General features: G+C 39.7%; 1 protein-coding gene and 1 long non-coding RNA gene across 2 annotated transcripts in view; one reads left to right on the top strand and one right to left on the bottom strand.

The window, feature by feature from the left end:
* Positions 1 to 327: 327 nt before the first annotated feature.
* LOC134354860 (uncharacterized) overlaps positions 328 to 18,651 on the bottom strand; it is a 54,887-nt gene continuing 36,563 nt past the window's right edge. Inside the window, exon 3 of the long non-coding RNA XR_010019904.1 lies at positions 328 to 878. This is a non-coding gene — a long non-coding RNA (uncharacterized LOC134354860). The remainder of the gene's footprint in view (positions 879 to 18,651) is intronic.
* Positions 14,580 to 16,424, top strand: jun (Jun proto-oncogene, AP-1 transcription factor subunit). The gene has a single exon (XM_063064969.1). It carries the CDS (start codon positions 14,842 to 14,844, stop codon positions 15,796 to 15,798), a length of 957 nt encoding a protein of 318 aa, XP_062921039.1. The 5' UTR covers positions 14,580 to 14,841; the 3' UTR covers positions 15,799 to 16,424.

The following is an 18,651-nucleotide window of genomic DNA, read 5'->3' as shown; positions in this document are numbered from 1 at the left end:
GGTAGTGTTCACGGGTTCAATGTCCATTTAAGAATCGGATGGTAGAGGGGAAGAAGCTATTCCTGAATCGCTGAGTGTGTGCCTTCAGGCTTCTGTACCTCCTACCTGATAGTAACAGTGAGAAAAGGGCATCCCCAGGGTGCTGGAGGTCCTTAATAGTGGACACTGCCTTTCCAAACACTGCTCCTTGAAGTTATACTGAGTACTTTGTAGGCTAGTACCCAAGAAGAAGCCAACTAAATTTACAACCGTCTGCAGCTTCTTCTGGTCATGTGCAGTAACCCACCCCCTCCCCCCCATACCAGACAGTGATGCTGCCTTGCAGAATGCTCACCACGGTACATCTACAGAAGTTTTTGAGTGTATTTGTTGACATACCAAATCTCTTCAAACTTGTAATGAAGTATAGTCACTGTCTTGCCTTCTTTATAACAGCATCAATATGTTGGGACAAGGTTAGTTCCTCAGAGATACTGACACCCAGGAACTTGAAACTACTCACTCTCTCCACTTCTGATCCCTCTATTAGGATCGGTATGTGTTCCTTCGTCTTACCCTTCCTAAAGTCCACAATCAGCTCCGTTGAGTGCCATGTTTTTGATGTGACATTACTCCACTGGTTGGCATATCTCACTCCTATATGCCCTCTTGTCACCATCTGAGATTCCACCAACAATGGTTGTATCATCAGCAATTTTATAGGTGGTATTTGTTCTATACCTAGCCACTCAGTCATGTGTATAGAGGGAGTAGAGCTGTGGGCTAAGCATACACCCCTGAAGTGCACCAGTGTTGATCGTCAGCGAGGAGGAGATGTTATCAACAATCTGCACAGATTGTGGTCTTCCTTCTTCTCGACTCCAGATGCACTCCTTCCCCTACAATTAAAGAAAGCTTACACTTTATAGATACCATGCAGAATGTCAAAAAATTCTAACGGTCACTAAGATGTCTTTTACTTCCTTGTAAAACCTATTTTTAAAATGCAACAGCAACCACTTATGTAATTTCATGAAACTCATCGATTTGGAATAAATTTATATTACTCTGAAAGGATATTGAAGTAAATAGCAAGTGGTAAATATAAACATGTTTTGCAGAAACTAATAATCAAGATCTGGCAAGAAGCTAGGGTGCATCAATATAAGATTTTTTTGGTAGGGTGGGAAGCATTGTGACTACTTCTGCACAGAAAGAAATTAGAAAATTAAAAATATCATGCACTCTCTTGGTTTAAAACATCCAGGTAAAAGGCATGCTACATAGCAAGTTGCTTCACAATTACATTGACCCCAGATCTATCCTGGCCTTGAGCACTATCTGGGTGAAGAACGTACACTTTCGAGAGGATTCTGTGGAATTTTGCAGTTGCTGCAGCTTACTTGCAAATAACAAAAGATAAATATATTTTGGTTGGCTGGTTAATTGGTATCACTGATTGCCCCTAGGGTAAATGAGCAGCAGAAAATTCGGAGGGAATGACAGTGGATTTAGCATAGGTGGATGCTGAATGGTCCATGCTGACATAATGCCCATTTCCATGATGCGTGGCTCTTGGTATTCAAAGGTAATAGAAAACACAAAACATTGGCTTATTATATGGACTAACTTCATTTTAAAAAAGATTTTTAAACATCAAGACAACTTTTCTCCCACCATGTCCCCTCCCCCCAATAAAAAAAGACTGATAAGAGAGTTTTTAGTCCACACACAGTGTACATTGAGTATCAACCACTTGTTGGATTTGAATACCAGGAGGGGACTGCATATTAAGAGATTGTGTATTGAAAGAAAACAGAGGTTCAGTATTCAAGGACCTACTCAGCATCAGCAACCACATTTATACCCTCCATCTGTTGGAATAAGTATGAACCAATAAAGTAACCATTATGTGTACATCAAAAAGTGAACACTGGAGCAAATTAGCAGAAATTACAGGATGATGTACAATACTTCACAGTAATAATGGAGTACTACAATTATCTTAAACAGGGAAAGTGGAAAAAATCCTGCAATATGTGGAAGAGAATTCCTCTTTGAGGATCTTTCCAACTGAATCAAATAGAAAACGTTGCTGTAACTGGTTCTCAGGGATAAAATAAGGCAAGGGGGAATTCTTTAGTGTGAGAATATTTGGGGAAACAATTATCACAACTATTAGGTTCAGAGCAATGACAAAAGAGGGTAAATGAAAATCAAATGTTGAAATACTCTGTTAGGAGTGATAGTTTAAATGCTAAAAATAAATGTAATCAAATTAAATTTGTCAGTAAGGAAAAGGAGGCCTTGTAAAGGATAAAATCAGACATAGACAAACAATCCCAAGGGGAGAAAGGGGAAGTTTAAAGAGACAAGATGAAACAAGAGAAACCTTACAATATCAGGTCCATAATTCTGAGAAACTAATTTATATATTAAATTCAGAAGAGAATAGAAACAGGAACAAAAATGAAACAAAGAGGGTAATAGTGAAGAAGATGGAAAGCAAAGAACCTGAAACACCTTTACTATTTATACACTAAAAGGAGTGGTATTTTGATATGTGAGTAAAAATATCTTATTGCGGAGGCACACGACATGGCAAAGCAACTATATGAATAATTAGCATCCTTCTTCAATGAGTAAGAGGATGCTGGCAGTGTCACAGTGGAGGAGGCAGCAGGGAAATTGGATAAAGGTGCTTAGAAGTTTGGCAGTGCTCAGAGTACAGAAGTCATCCAGTCTGCTTGATATACATCCCAATTTGTTGAGGGAAGGTGGAGTCAATGAAAGCCCAACTCTCAACCTTCCTATCCACCTTCAACATGGAGTGGCATAAATATGACATCACTATTTAAAAAAGGTGACAAAACTCAATTTGTCAACTGTTGGCAAATCAATTCAAATTTTACTACCACTAACATTAAGAAAAAGAAACTATCATTTAGAGACTTATAGATTAATGATAGCCAGAGATTAAAAACAAATATAGTTTGATTGCATATATAATTATGTAAAACATGTTTCCACATGCTAATTTACCTAAAAATTATTGTTTTAGAATTTCACAGAATCAGCATGGTTTTGACTGCCCAGCAGCTGACATGATCTCTAGATCAAGGCTGAGTGATTGTCATACAGACTTTTTGCAGAGCATTTGCTAATGCTTCATTTTCATAATAATTGTAAACAAAATAGATGTGGCTGCATGAATAAGAAACTGGATGAAGAACAGAGAAACGAGCTTCCAGAAGAGGCTGCTACATCACAGTCTACAACAAGGAATCTGGATTTTGCTTTCTCCTTCTGCTCATGTTGGTGCGGAATATGCCAACTAACCCTGACGTAGAACATAGAGTGAGTTACCGAATGGGCAGGAATGGCTGTTTTCAAATCTGAGGCAAGTGTGTGCATTTGTATTCCATGGGGTATCAGCACTGGGGTCACCTAAACTTTAATACATACTCATGATCTACACTTGGTATACCAAGGATAGTGTCATCTGCAAAGTTTAAATTTGAACTCAAAGTTGGAAAGAGGAGTAGTAACAGATTTCAGGGAGGAATGGACAGACTCTAAAGCAATCCAAATGGTGTTATATGACCATGTTTGTATTAAATGTTCATCAGACAAGTCCTACATAATAGTAGAAAGAATGAGAACAGGCACTGTAAGGTTACTTTGGATACAGAGGCAGAAAACCTAATTGTTTAACTGCACAAGCCTTAAATTTCTGAAGATATACAAAGCATTTGTTAGGCCCCAGCTGAAATGCTGTGGGCGATAATGCAAACCCATTTTCTGTTCCCCTGCAAACATTTAACTTCTCATTGGCTTTACGTTTTAATTCTGATATTTAACCTCCTTCATCACAAAATTTGCATTTTTCTGCCTGGTGTTGCTTGTGAATTTCCTTCTCTCACTTGCCTTCTAAGATACCTAGGTGCCATTTCTGCAGTTAATTCTTGAGCTACTGACCCCCACCCCATGTTTTTTTTTAAACATCATCCTGACAAGTAATTGGTCAACCCAATTAAAAAATCAATCTCTATTATTTGATGGCTTTAATGATTTTGCAGACTTTCTTGTATGTTAAATGCGCTTATTAACATACAAATTTGTGGAAAGTAGAAATATCGCATTGATCCTGTAAAGCGTGTTTTTCCTAGCAATGTGTTAAAGCACATTGGCTTTGAAATTAATACATTTATATGAACTTGCTATTTCTGTGGAGGTGTTAAAACATTTAAAATAGAAGTATGATCTCATTTAAAAAGACACTTGTACTGGATACCGAAAATGGGAAAATATTTTCATTTTCAGAAACATGTTGGATAATTTCACTAATGGAGAAGGAATTTTGAAACCCTCTCAAGAAACTAATTATTAAATTTTAATGGCAGAAAACTTGCATTTAACTAGATACCAAATTAGATATTAGGAAAGAGAATACTTTATGATGCAACTTTACTTGAATGCATGGAAAGCTGCAAGTCAAAAAAGAACTTCAGTGTTTATTTCAAGTGTGTATCAGATAGTGTAATGGGAAAATGTTCTTTTAAAAGAGAATGAAGCTGTTTCTATGTATTTTAAAAAACGCAAACAACAGGAATACTGCGGATGCTGGAAATTCAAGCAACACACATCAAAGTTGCTGGTGAACGCAGTAGGCCAGGCAGCATCTCTAGGAAGAGGTACAGTCGACATTTCAGGCCTTTGGGTCTCGGCCTGAAACGTCAACTGTACCTCTTCCTAGAGATGCTGCCTGGCTTGCTGCGTTCACCAGCAACTTTGATGTGTGTTGCCTGTTTCTTTGTATAATTATTTTCTGCATTCATGGCCTACCTGCATTTGCTGCTATAAAATACAAATTATCCATGCCTATGATGATATCGCTCACGAATCTATTTGTTTTTATAATTGTCTTGAAATCCTTTCTTAATCTCAATAATCTTTCTCAGCCCCTATAACCTCTTGATAACTATGTTCCTCTAAATCTTAACTTGTTGATCGTTCCTGAACTTAGGCATAAGCTGTTAAGACATTAAGCTAATTGCATCCCTTCATTCAATTTGAAACAAACAGTTCATCATCTGCCCCACTATCCGCTTATGGTGCTGTACCAGCTTTTACTTGTTCCTGTGATGTGCTTTGGAATGTTTTGTTGCAAAAAACACCACTTTCATTAGCCAGAGACTGGTGAATCTGTGGAATTCATTTCCACAGGCAGCTGTGGAGGCCAAGTCTTACATATATATTTAAGGCAGAGGAGGGGATGGGGGGGACCGGAGCTGAGAGGGGAAGTGGGTCAGCCATGATAAAATAGCAGAGCTGACTAGGTGGGCCAAATGGCCTAATTCTGCTCCTATATCTTATGGTCTTAAAAATACACTTGGGACAGACTTTTGAATAGAGGAACTGAAATTTAGTGAAGATAGGCAGTCTGCAAAGAAAGTATCGGAAACAATTAGCCCAGGAGTGACAACAGGCATAGCTAAAGTGTTCAGTGGCAGATAATCGGAGGCAGGCTTAAACGGGTAAGCGGAAAGGGATGAATTTATGATTAGAAGGTAGAAGCAGAGAGGACTTTGTTACAAACGAATGACTGGAATTTCAGCTTAAGGGTAATTTCAGGGAACAAATCTCAATAACACAGTAAAATATCAAATTAGACACAATAGCCATTGCACTGTTGAAAATTATTTACTTAATTTACACCAGCAAAATTAGTTTTCATCATATAATGTCATTTATTCTTACTCAGAGATAGAGGATGGTAACAGGCCCTTCCGCAATGAACCCGCACCACCCGTTACCCTACTGACATGTCTGCCTTTGGAATGTGGGAGTAAATCAGAGCACCCAGAGGAAACCGATATGGTCATGTGGAGAACAGACAAAATCTCCAAAAATGAACCTGGGTTGCTGGCACTGTGATAACTGCTTTGCAATACCTTACCACCCAAAAAACTGTGTGAAGACATTGGAACAAGTTAAATTTGTGCAGATCTTTCATTCTTAGATTAGTCCTGCAGTTTATGTGAATCTGTGAGCTATTCAATAACTGAGGGACTGTTCATTGCAATAGTCTATAACTGTTGTCATACAAGTTGTAAATTTAATGTGGTTACTATATACAAAGTGAAAGTTGCCTCTAATCCTGCACATTTTGTTCCCCTCGGCTTAAACATGAAGAGACTAGAAAAGCCTGTTTCTTCAAGAGGGCATTGAGGTTTTGAATCTGGTAAGGAAGCCTTGGCCACAGCATAGTTTGGATCCCAAAGGTGGTCATTAACTACAGAGCCATAGAGCAACAGAAACCGGCTCTTTGGCCATCTAGTCCATGCTCGTTATTCCACCTAGTCCCATCTGTCTGCACCCGGATGATATCCCTCCCACTCATGTACCCCTTCAATGTCACAATTGAATTTGCATCTACCAGTTCTGCTGGCAGCTCGTTCCACATTCACAACACCCTCCAAGTGACTTTTCCCCACAGGTTCCTCTTAACGAAATCACCTTTCACACTTAACCAATGACATCTAGTTTCAGTCCCACCCAACCCCAGTGGATAAAGTTTGCATTTATCCAATCTAAACCTCTTGTAATTGGAGTAAATGAAGGAAAAAAAATTAAACCAAAACATTAAGAATTTTAATTGTTATTCATGATTCAAGAAAAGTGTGCAATAATTTTTTGTTTGGGATTGCAAGGGTAAATTCACCAGTTTATCATCCACTTTGCTACCTCACTGAGAAAAGCAGATTGGTTTCATTGAATTAGAGCATCTTGTAATTTTATTGTATTTGTTATTAATGAGACATCTATTAACCAAGATAAGTGTAAGCATTGAGAAAAAGACACTGACAGAACTAACTTGTCCAGTAAACATTTACACAAGAGTTACAATATCTTAATCTTTTGAGCTCTGTGATAGCTCTTTCCAAGAAGCCAACACCCACCATCACTGGTGGTAGCCAACTAATATCAGTACTGCTTGTCAACCCTTGGACGGGGAAGTTAAATTTAGTTAATCAAATTAAATAAGGCCAACAAAAAAATAATCACACCTATAGAATTAGATGATCTCATTGAAACCTGCTGAATACTGAAACATCCAGAGAGAGTGGACGTTAAAGGATGCTTCCAATAGTGGGAGAGTCCAGGCCCAGAGGGTCCAGCCTCAGACTACAAGCACACCTATTAGAAGAGAGTTAGAGAATTTCGTTAGCCATGTAATTGTGAATCTGAGGAATTCATTGCCACAGACAGTTGTGGAGGCTAAGACATTAAGTATATTTAAAACAGAGGTTGATAGGTTCTTGATTAGTAAGGATGTCAAAGTGAAGGTGAGAAGGCAGGAGAATGGGGTTGAGAGGGAAATGAATCAGCCATGATAGAATGGCGGAGCAGACTCGATGGGTTGAATGGCCTAATTCAGCTCCTAATGTCTTATTCTGACTGCAAATGATGTTTGTTTACCCCCACCCACCACAGTGGTTCCCAAAACAATGGCAAACAAACTTCAAAATACTTATCTTTGTTTAATTTTCCACCTGCTTCCTTACCTCCAACACTTTCTGCCTAAGAACCTCTACAATATCTGCACTCCTTTATTTCTGATGCACTGCATGTAGTAGATTTCCTTTGTTCTATCATTAGCAGCTGCATTTTCAATTACCCAGGTGCAAAGCTCTAAAATTCCAACCATAAAAACTGTATGTCCTACCTCTAAGAAGCTGTAATGCATCTAATCTAATAAAAATCATTTTTTTCTGGCACTGACAAAATAGATTGTTTCTATTCTTATACTAAAGAGTGTTACATGAATGTAAGTCGTAGATGAGAGCATCAAGTAAATCCTAGGGCAACCACTCACATTACATCTTGGTTTATTTAGTTTTAGGAGTAATCAATGACAACTGATTTATCCTACAATAGATCAACACCCGTGTTCTTATTCAACTTAAATTTCCACTTTTAATAAGTTAGCACAATGTACAAAACATTGCTCTATGCATTCATATAGTGTTAAGTAAATAAAATAAAGCAGCTTAAAATGGCCCTTACCTCTGTTTGGGAAGAATAAATCACTTTCAGATTATTGGAGAAGAGAACTCACGATGACATGCAAATAACTATAATATCCAGTATACCACACTTTGATGAGTCTATATGGGATATATTAATCACTATATACTGGGAGATTGAATCCATTAGAAACATAAAAAATACTGTATGTAATATAAACACTAATAGCAGTACCTGGCTGTCAACATCAGCAACCTAACAATAAAAATCTTTTACTAAAAATTTAGAAAGGAACACAAGTACTTTCAAAAATTTTATCTGTGCTAACAAATCCCAAAGGGAGAAATAATCAACCCTTCAGAGGAAGAGCCTCGATGCAATGTGTTGACTATTCTCAAAGGTGTTCAATGCTTCCAGAAAGTTGTTTTGAATTCTCATCATCTGCATATTTTTGCCCCAAGTAGTACCGTCTTACCTAGATCATTGTAAAACTGGTACACACTTGCTGAAAAGAAAGACCTGCACTTATAAAGCAGTTTCTTCAATCTTAGATCCCCAACACCTTACAGAAGCATTTTTCAAAAGTGTTTGTTGTTGTACTGTAAGAAACATAGCAACAAACTGGCATTAAAAATGCCTTAGGCAGTTTGATACCATTTGGATAATCAATTTTAATGATAAACCATAGAAAAGTACAGTACAGGATTAGGTCACTAGGTATACCTTGTCTTCAGTTAGCATCATGCCAATATAACTAATCCTGCCTGACTGACAATGGTCTATATCTCTCCATTGTCTGCTTGTTCATGACTGCTAAGTGCCTCTAAGAAGGTTACTTTCTTATCTTCTGCCACCACTCTCCATGATACTCAAGGCACCTACAACTCTGTGCAAAACAATACATACTTGCTTTGCAAATCTCCATTAAACTTTCCACCTCTTCAACCTATGCTCTCTAGCATTTGACATTTCCACTCTGAGATAAAGACTCAAAATATCTACTCTCATAATTTTTTTTAAAGAATGTATTTCTATCAAGTTGACCTCTGATGGTCCAGAAACAATCCAAGTATGGCGAGTCTCTCCTTATAGCTAATACTTTCCAAACCATGCAACAGCTGCTGAACCTCTTCTGCACCCTTCACATTCTTCTTGTAGTGTGGCAATCATAACTGTACACAATATATTGATCAACTGATAAATATTGAACAGCAGAGACTAATAATTTGCTCATTAAAATACAGCCATGACATCTTTTACATCCATCCAAAGCAGAAAGTTACACAATTTAAGCTCATCCAAAAGGCAACGCCTCTGAACTGCAATGGAATGTCAAGAAACTAGGAATTACGTCAATTATTTGTCACTTAAACCTCCAACCCAATCTAACTTTTGTTTGGCCTCTTGCACTATTCCAACAAAGACGAACAAGTTCCAGGAATGACACACCATCTTCCATCTGGACAGGCTCCATCCCCCAGGATTCAGTGAATTTAATGAATTTGAGTTAACTAGCCTTTCCAATTTGCATTCAACTGACCAGTTCTGATGCAATTCATTAACCTAAAAAGTTCACTCAATTCTCCTCTTTCCACACATCATACCTGACTTGTTATACATTCCACACTTATTGTGCTTCACTTTTCCAGAAAATGCTGTGTTCTTATCTAACAGCTTCTCTCCTTTATTCACATAACTTTCTCCTATGAACAAGCTTTCACCACTGTCTGTCAGTGGTGTCAAGGAATTTCTCTTGGTCTCCACTCAAACATCTGATTTGTTCTCCTTGGCTCTCCTCCTTTCTCTACAAATTAGAAAAGCATATATTTTTTCCTAGAACTGATCAGAAGTCATTTCTAAAAGTTGTTTTCCTTTGAACATGCTACTTGACCTTCTGAACATTTATATCAAGTGCACTGTATTTAGTGCTCACAATATGATCTCCACCATACCGAAGTAATCAAACAGATTGGATAATCACTTTGCAGTATGACTTCATTCCAACAGCAGGAGCAATCTTGAGCTTCAAGTTGTTGGTCACCTTAATTCTCAATCCTATTCCCACTTTGACTAGTCTGTTGTTTCCTGCACTGTTCCAAAGAGATTCGAGGCAAACCTGTCACCTTCCATCTGGACAAGGGACAGCTTGTATGACACATTATCAAATTCAACCATTTCAGGTAACTTCCTTTCTTTGCAACAGCACTAGCCAGTTCTGGTGGAAGTTTTCCATTTGTATTATTTATACAATTTTCCGCTCTCCACTGGGGATGCTTGAATTGCTGGGCATTTTTGACAGTTGATTTACATCTCACAGCTCTTGCATACTTTGTCTCTCTTCCCCACCCACCCTACTTCTCACTTAAACAGCAACTAGATGGCTTCATTGCTGGTGTCAAGTGGAATGGTTTTCAGAAACTATTGATCTGGGGTTTTCACACACAACAGTCTCTAGAGTATATGGAGAATGATGCGACGAACAAAAAAGATCCAGTAAACAACAGTTCTGTGGGCAAGAGAGGTTAAGGGAGAATGACCAGACTGGTTCAAGCTGACCGGAAGGCGACAGTAACTCAAAAGACCATGGGTTACAACATGGTGTGCTAAAGAGCATCTCCGAACACACAACACATCAAAACTTGAAGTGGATGAGCTACAGCAGTAGAAGACCACAAACATACACTCACGGGCAACATTAGGTACTGAGTGAATGTCTGTAGACTTCAGCTGTTGTAGCTCATCCCCTTCAAGGTTCAACCTGACTGTGTTCAGGGATGCTCTTCTGCATAGTGCTGTAGTAACGCATGGTTATTTGAGTTCCTTCCTGTCAGGTCAATGTTCCTCTGATCTCTGTCATTAACAAGATATTTTCACCCACAGAACGGCCGCTCACTGGATATTTGATTGTTTCTCACACCACTCTCTGCAAACTTCAGAGACTGTCATGCACAAAATCCCCAAGAGATCAGCAGTTTCTAAGACACTCAAATCATCCCATGATGGCACCAACAATCATTCCATGGCCAGTCATTTCTTCCCCATTCTGATGCTTGGTCTGAATAACTGACTCACTTGGCCATGTATGCATGTTTTTACGCATTGAGTTGCTGCTACATGATTGGCTGATTCGATATTTGCATTAACGACCCAGCCAGTCTGTGTTGGCAGCATCTCTAGCTCCATCACACTGAGCACCAGCACTCCCTACAGCTGTGTGCTCAGCCCACTGCTAACACATTGCTGCATTGTAGGTCCTGTTCAAACTGAATACTGTAATTAAGTTTGCTGATGACACAACAGTGGTTGTCCTCATTTACAATGAAAAGACGGCATACATTGAGGTGGCAGAGCAGCTGGTAGAATGGTGCAAGCACAAGCTGAGTCTCAACATGGACAAGACCAAAGAGGGAATATGGACTTTAGAAAATTGCAGGTTGAACATTTCTCACTACACATCCAAAATTCCTCAGTGGAGAGGAGCACTAAGTTTCTGGGAGTGCACATAATGGACAATCTCATCTGGTCCCTCAACACAGCAGCACCTCCACTTCCTGAGGAGACTGAGGCAAGTCAGGCTCCCTCTCACCCCCCATCCATTCTAACCAACTTTTATAGGAGCAACATTGAATCTCCTGACCAGCTGCATCACCATTTGGTACAGGAATTGCAAGGCATCTGACCACAAGTCACTACAAAGGATTGTGAGGACTGCAAAGAGACCTCTCTTCCACCCATCAGATATTTATCAGGAATGGTGTGTAGGCAGGGCCCTTAGCATTGTTAGTGATCACTCCCATCTGTCCAATAATCTCTTTGACCCCCTACCATCAGGTAATTGGACAAGGATGGGAAATAGCTTCTCTCGCACACCCCCAGGCCAAGAGACTACTGAACTCCCTGCCACCACCCAGGTCTCATTATATATGAAGAGCTAGTAGTATTATACTGTTTACTTTTTAAACTTGTGTCAGAAATGCATCTTATTATTAATTTACTTGTTGTAATATTACTTTGTGTTATGCGTGTGAGTTATATGTACTGTGTTGTGCACCTTGGTCCAGGAGAATCGTGTCTCGTTTGGTGGTATACACGTGTACAGTTGAATGACAATAAACTAAACTTGAATGTACCCAATAAAGTAGCCAGAGTGTTTGCATATATAAAGTGCATATATAAACATACACATACAACTCTTTCTATGAGTACCAATTGACCTACTGTGCAGTTCCAATATTTTCTGTTTTATTTCAAATTTCCAGCATCTGCATTTTATTGATTTGATATACTGTAAGTATACTGAAAGCTCCCCTTGTAGAGGATGTGTGAGAGACCAAGATAAATTACAACTCACCTCGTTGAAGTCCAATCTCTACATTTACAGTATAGTTCAATGGCAAGGTTTTTTAATCCTTCATGTAAATATCTAATGTTTCATGTTTGTACATCTGCAAATAACACCACAAGGTGCTTTTCTCTTGCGACGGTCAGCTATCAAAACTGGTCAAAAGCAACATATCAAAACGTTTAACAATTGCTGAATTCACACTCATGAAAAAGACTGTGCTTAAGATAACTCCATTTATTGAATTAAAACATTACGTGCTACATGGTTTCTATGCACAAAGTTTCCTAATGTTTGAAAAGTAAATTTCCCCCCAATTAAAAATGCGAGCTACAATTCTACATTTTCAGTGCCACATCGTAACAAACACTAAGGTCCTGCGTCTGATTCTTGTTATCCATTAACCCACTTAACTTCTATCGGTAAAGCAATGAAACTACAAATGTCTGGAACTCAAAACCAAAATCAAAGCTCTTCTCCTTGGTTGTTAACATGTTCATGAGTACAAGCACCAGACAAGATACGTCGAGACTTGCATGCAACGCTCCACAGCAGAATTGCATGTTAATGTTTACGAGAACCATACTCTTGATTTAAGGTTGAAGCTCAGATATTATTTACAAATGGTTAAATACAGAATCGTCATGAGTTTATCAGTATAAATAAAGATATATTCGCTGTTTGCTCACCCTTATTCTCGCACACCACTGCACAACACCATAAAACAAACTTACTATTTCTAAGCTCATTAATCCACAAACCTATACGGACACCGCATATGAATTTGTGAACTTGCATGGACTCGAGTAAAGGCACCTTTATCCATTGGATTTTTACTGCGATCACAGAGCACAGCCTGTATTCGCATTCAGTGTGGGTCCGGTGGCTCAAGTTTCACTGGATGGGATGGTTTTTTTGGCAGTGTGGCTGCAAGCGAAAAATCGGTGCTCAGTTCCAGCAACAAGAAAAAGAAACCACGGGTGCACGAAATTACCAGAATCAGTGCTCCGAGTCTCTCCCTCCCTTCAAAAAGTCCTCAAAGACCGCGTTAAACAAGGCAGCTGAATATGATGGGTTAATGCACCAACGAGCTTGCCACATAAACATGAACACAAGGGAAGAAATCTCCCGGGACATCACTTATCGACAGCCACATGCACTTTCCAAAAGAAAAATCAATGTTTGCACAAACTGAAAGTGCAACCCATTCTCGAGCGGAACCCAATGCGCTTCGGCATATGTTTTTAAACTTGAGATCCCTCTTTCTTCACTATCTAAAGGCGGGGAGGGTCAGGGGCGTTTACAATTTATACCAAGTCCAGATCTAAACTCCTATAACAGTCATGGAGGTAAATCAATGCCCCGCTACTGAAAGTGACCAAGCAAACACCAACTGTGACCAGAGGCTCGGACCCAGATAACACGAACTCAGATCCATTTCACAAGCTCAGACGGTCAACTTTAGGTCAACACAGCCGCTTCCTCCACCACCCCCACGCCTCCCCGGGAGACCCGCCTCCGCGTCGCAGCTATTGGTGGATTCCCACCACCAGCGTCCTCCTATTCGTTCCTCCAGCCGCCCGTCGAGGCCACCAAGATTTACCGTTGCCCCTCGAGCCCGCCGGCTGACAATCGGTGCGCGAGGGTTGGTTACTAACGCTCCGAAAAGTCCACAAGTGGCAGAGCGCGGTGCGAACAGACCTGCCAAGCAAGCGCCTCCCGCCTCCTGGCACTTCCGATTGGTGGACCGTCATCCCTAGCCATACTTCTATTGGCCAAAACCACGCCAGTCTATAATCGCCTTAAACGCTATTTTAACTCTTCAGTCCGGCCTTCCGGCTAATATTATCATTATCATTTTAATAACAGCTGGGGTGAAATCTTTCGTTCTTTCAGACCCTGCGGAGGAGGGTTATGCTAATAATTCTCGGAAAAGCCGATAAATATATTCACAACACTTCCCGCCATTCCGCTGACATCCACCTTAAAGCGGGTAACTAGAGCTTCAAAATAAAGACGTCATCCCATGATCCTCTCTGCTTTCGCATTACCTCAGCCCGTCGTGCACCGCGTTAAGTTAGAATCTTCTGGGGTGTTGTTATAGAAACCGAACCCGACATGCAAATTTTCAAACGCCCATATGTAATATCCAGCCAATTGGAAACCGCCGAAATGACATCATTGCTATTTCGGGTGTATTACCAGTTGCAGATAAGCCTGGGACCCACGCTGCAAGTGCTCAGAGTCGAGTGTGAAACAAGCAGAAGGAACTTGGTAGTTTGCACACTTTTTGATCTGGGAGCTTTCTTACTGAGAACAGTTATAACTCCAGATTTTGAAGAGAAGATCAACTGACTTCTAAAAGTACATTACTGAACTTGCGAGTTGGAAAACAGATTGCGTGGAAGCAGATCTGAACTCTTTAAAAACTCTACTACATTTCTATTTTGTAATACTTCGCATCCAGAGTTTTTTTCCATCGGTATTCTATGTCTACGAAGATGGAACAACCATTCTACCACGACGATGCACTCAACGCAGCTTTTGCACAGCCTGAAAATTCTGGTTATGGATATAGTCCGAAAATGCTGAAACAAAATATGACTTTAAACTTGTCAGATCCAGCCAGCAACTTGAAACCGCATCTGAGGAACAAGAATAGTGAAGGTATCTTAACGTCTCCGGACGTGGGACTTCTCAAACTCGCATCACCTGAACTTGAACGTCTTATAATTCAGTCTAGCAACGGGTTGATCACAACCACCCCAACGCCGACCCAGTTCCTGTGCCCCAGGAATGTTACGGACGAACAGGAGGGTTTCGCTGAAGGTTTTGTCAAAGCTCTAGAAGAACTTCATAAACAGAATATTCTGCCTAGCGTGACATGTTCAACTCAGTCTGTGAACACGCCGATTGCAGTCTCTGCCTCTCTGGCCAGTGCAAGCACTGTTTACAATTCAAATTTACACCAGGAGCCTCCCGTGTACGCGAATCTCAATAACTTTAATCCTAATACCATCACCACTCAACCTAACTACAATACTAATAATATGAACTATGCAACGCCACAGCATCATGCAATGAATCCTCAAATGCCTGTTCAGCATCCCAGACTCCAGGCCCTGAAGGAGGAACCGCAGACGGTGCCCGAGATGCCCGGGGAGACCCCTCCGTTGTCTCCTATTGACATGGAGTCTCAGGAGCGAATCAAGGCGGAGAGGAAGCGAATGAGAAACCGCATTGCCGCCTCAAAGTGCCGGAAGAGGAAACTTGAGAGAATCGCCAGACTGGAAGATAAAGTTAAAACCTTAAAGGCACAGAACTCTGAACTGGCATCTACGGCAAACCTGCTACGGGAACAGGTTGCCCAGCTGAAACAGAAAGTTATGAATCACGTAAACAGTGGCTGCCAACTCATGCTAACGCAGCAGCTGCAGACGTTTTGATTCAAGAGCGCAAAGGGAGAAACAGTTGGTGAATAAATGCGAGGAGGACTGCATTAAGTAAATCAAGCCAGAAGTAGTCCTGATTGCGCCCGAGCGCACATGCACGGAGGAAAACGTGGAGGACTCTGCTTGATGTAAAAAAAAGAACCCAGAATGACTGAAAAGCCGTTTGCAGAAGAAAAACATAAATATCGAGTCATTGATTTACTTTGACCAAGTCTTGCATGGACCGAAGCAGTTCAGATCATCCAGTATTACCGAATTTAAAAGTGCGATAGCATAGGTCGCTTCTGATGTAGTATAAAGTGGGGAAGGGCGTGGGAGGGAGTTAAGGGAGGTTATAAGCTTTGAGGCCGTCATGCCTTGAAAAATGTATAGACTATGTTTTGTTTTATGAAAAAAATCATTTTCTGTCAACAGAACATAACCGCTTCAAGCGATAGCCTTTGTAAGTTATTTTTTATGTTGCTTATTGGGATAGACCCCCAATATATTCGTGTAAATAAGAGATTTGGAGGACTGTAAGTTTACCATTTGTAATAAAGTATATAATTTTTTATGTTCGTTTCTGAGAACTTCTGGAAAAAGTTCAATTATATTTAAAACGTATGAATAAAGTATTTGAAAAGACATTCATTTTGTGCTCTAAGCTTCTTTGTATTTCGTGTTTGCGGTTGTACTGCAATGACCACAATCTGAATATTGAAATTACTTAACTAATATTGGAGGGGAAAAGAATTGGATGTGGCAAAAAAAGGGCACGCGTTATTTTTGTGCTAAAGTCAATGCTCGCTCATTGACTCAAAATAAATTTATTTCCTATTGTTGCAACTAATCAACTTACGACCTATAAACTTCTGTGGTATTCACAGGTCGTATCAATAAGGCACCGCAATCTGCATAAGTTCTTCATAACACGGTCGCGTTTTAATTTCAAATGGTATTTGGGGTGGAAAAGCTATAAATTTGATACAAATTAAATAATGTTGATAGTTAAAGATGTTGGAGCTTATTAGCAAAATAAGCAGGATGCTATTTGTTGCCGTTTTTAACAATAGCTGAAATGGGTCAAATTAATTTCGGTATTTAAAGTTGCAATTCAGAGAGGAAGGTGTCGTTACAAAGTATGAATAAAGTTATAATCTTATAACTCGGAATAGTTACACTAAACTCTGCAGTGATAACTCTCAGTGAAGGCTGAACGTCTGCGGTAACAACCACGCTGGGGCACTGGAAACTATAAAGGGCTGTAACAGATTTTCATTGAAGTAATTATCAAATAAACTTTTGGTAACTAAAGGGTCTGAAAAAAATGTTGAGAATATCATCAATCGCAACCATTTGGGAAATTTAAATATTCTATTTGTGAATTAAATTTCAGTTGATTGGGATTATTTACCCTATATAAACAAATAGGAAAAATGAGCAATTTAAAAGGCTGGGTTTCATTTCAAAACAGTTTCAAGTAAGATTTACTACATCTGACAGGTGCCTCTTTATGGTCTATTCTGTACCCCCATTATGGATTGAGAGTACCTGTTTTATTCAAATAGTATTATAATTACTTGAAATCCTCAACCTGCCGGAACCAAGATAAAATAATGTCTTCAAAGGATCAAACGACACAATATTATTTAGACATATTAATTATTTCAACTCCATGCTAATTTGTGGTTGGAGCAGTAATTACTTCGCGTTTCTCACCAAAAAATATGTAAATAGTTTAGCTAGCTAGTGTCTGGTTTGCTCATATTGTATTTTTTAAACTTTCAATAACTACATAAAAAGTGAAAGTGTTTATTTCCAAGGCCACGTCCATTGGAGTCTAATGTTCTTTGAAGCTAAGATTTTTAACATAAATCAGCTATTAAATTCGGTTGCTAGCCTCAAATAATCACAGAGGCTCTACAAAGAAACAAAACATATCCAACCTGTAAATTTCAGGTTACCTCTGTAATTTAAAATGAGCCAATCCGTACCAGATCTGAGGTGAGCACTGAAACTTGTTGCAGCTTGAGTCCTCTCAATCGTGAGATTTTCGCTCCGAAAGTTACACCATCCAATATTGATTACTTTAAACTGAAGTACTAACAGTGATAACGCCGGAAATATTGATCTACAATACATTCAGGTTTCTGTTAAGTGCAATGCAAATATAAAAGGCCCGGGAAGCACGTTAGTTTAGACTGGGAGTTACTCCCATGTAAGGAATTTGCGCGTTTTTAATTCGCTTTCTCCAAGCCACTGGAAGGCTTTGCGTGCTGAAGACGTGCTGACGTAAAGTTGGTGCCAGACCACCCGGTCAGGAACGTGGGAAGTTTGTTTCCAAATATGGAAAACGTGGTGATCTCAACGTCTGAACTTGCGGAAGAGTGATGTCACATTCGGGGTCGCCAGGTGGGTGGGGTTTTATGGGACGATCAAAAGTCCCGCGCAGTGTGTGACTGACAGCTCGAAGTAACCTGGCTGCGAAAGACAACTTAAAAATAACACACCTGCATAGCACCTCAAGGAGCCGGCAAGAAGCTTCAGTTAAAGCAAGCGGCATATCAGAGCCCGACTTTCCATTTGAACTCTCGTAACACAGCCAAAGTGACGCTTTTGTCATTTTAATGCCCACAAATTATTGTACCAGTAAACTAATTTTCCTATTTTTTCCCTCGTCTGTACTACTTTAGCATTCCAACAAGCATTGAAACGTTACCAGAAACAAATCCTAAACAGTGTTGTTCTGCTTGGTGTCATTGGAAACGCCCTTCTATTGTCATCTAGTTTTCAGCATTAAGTGCACACTAAAAACATCTCGATAATAGTGTTGAAACAAATACGTTTCATCCGAGATGTATAGAGGAT

Source organism: Mobula hypostoma, chromosome 12, assembly GCF_963921235.1.
Source record: "Mobula hypostoma chromosome 12, sMobHyp1.1, whole genome shotgun sequence".
Taxonomy (NCBI): domain Eukaryota; kingdom Metazoa; phylum Chordata; class Chondrichthyes; order Myliobatiformes; family Myliobatidae; genus Mobula; species Mobula hypostoma.
The sequence above is the reverse complement of the archived record's forward strand: the minus strand, read 5'-3'. Positions and strand labels throughout refer to the sequence as shown.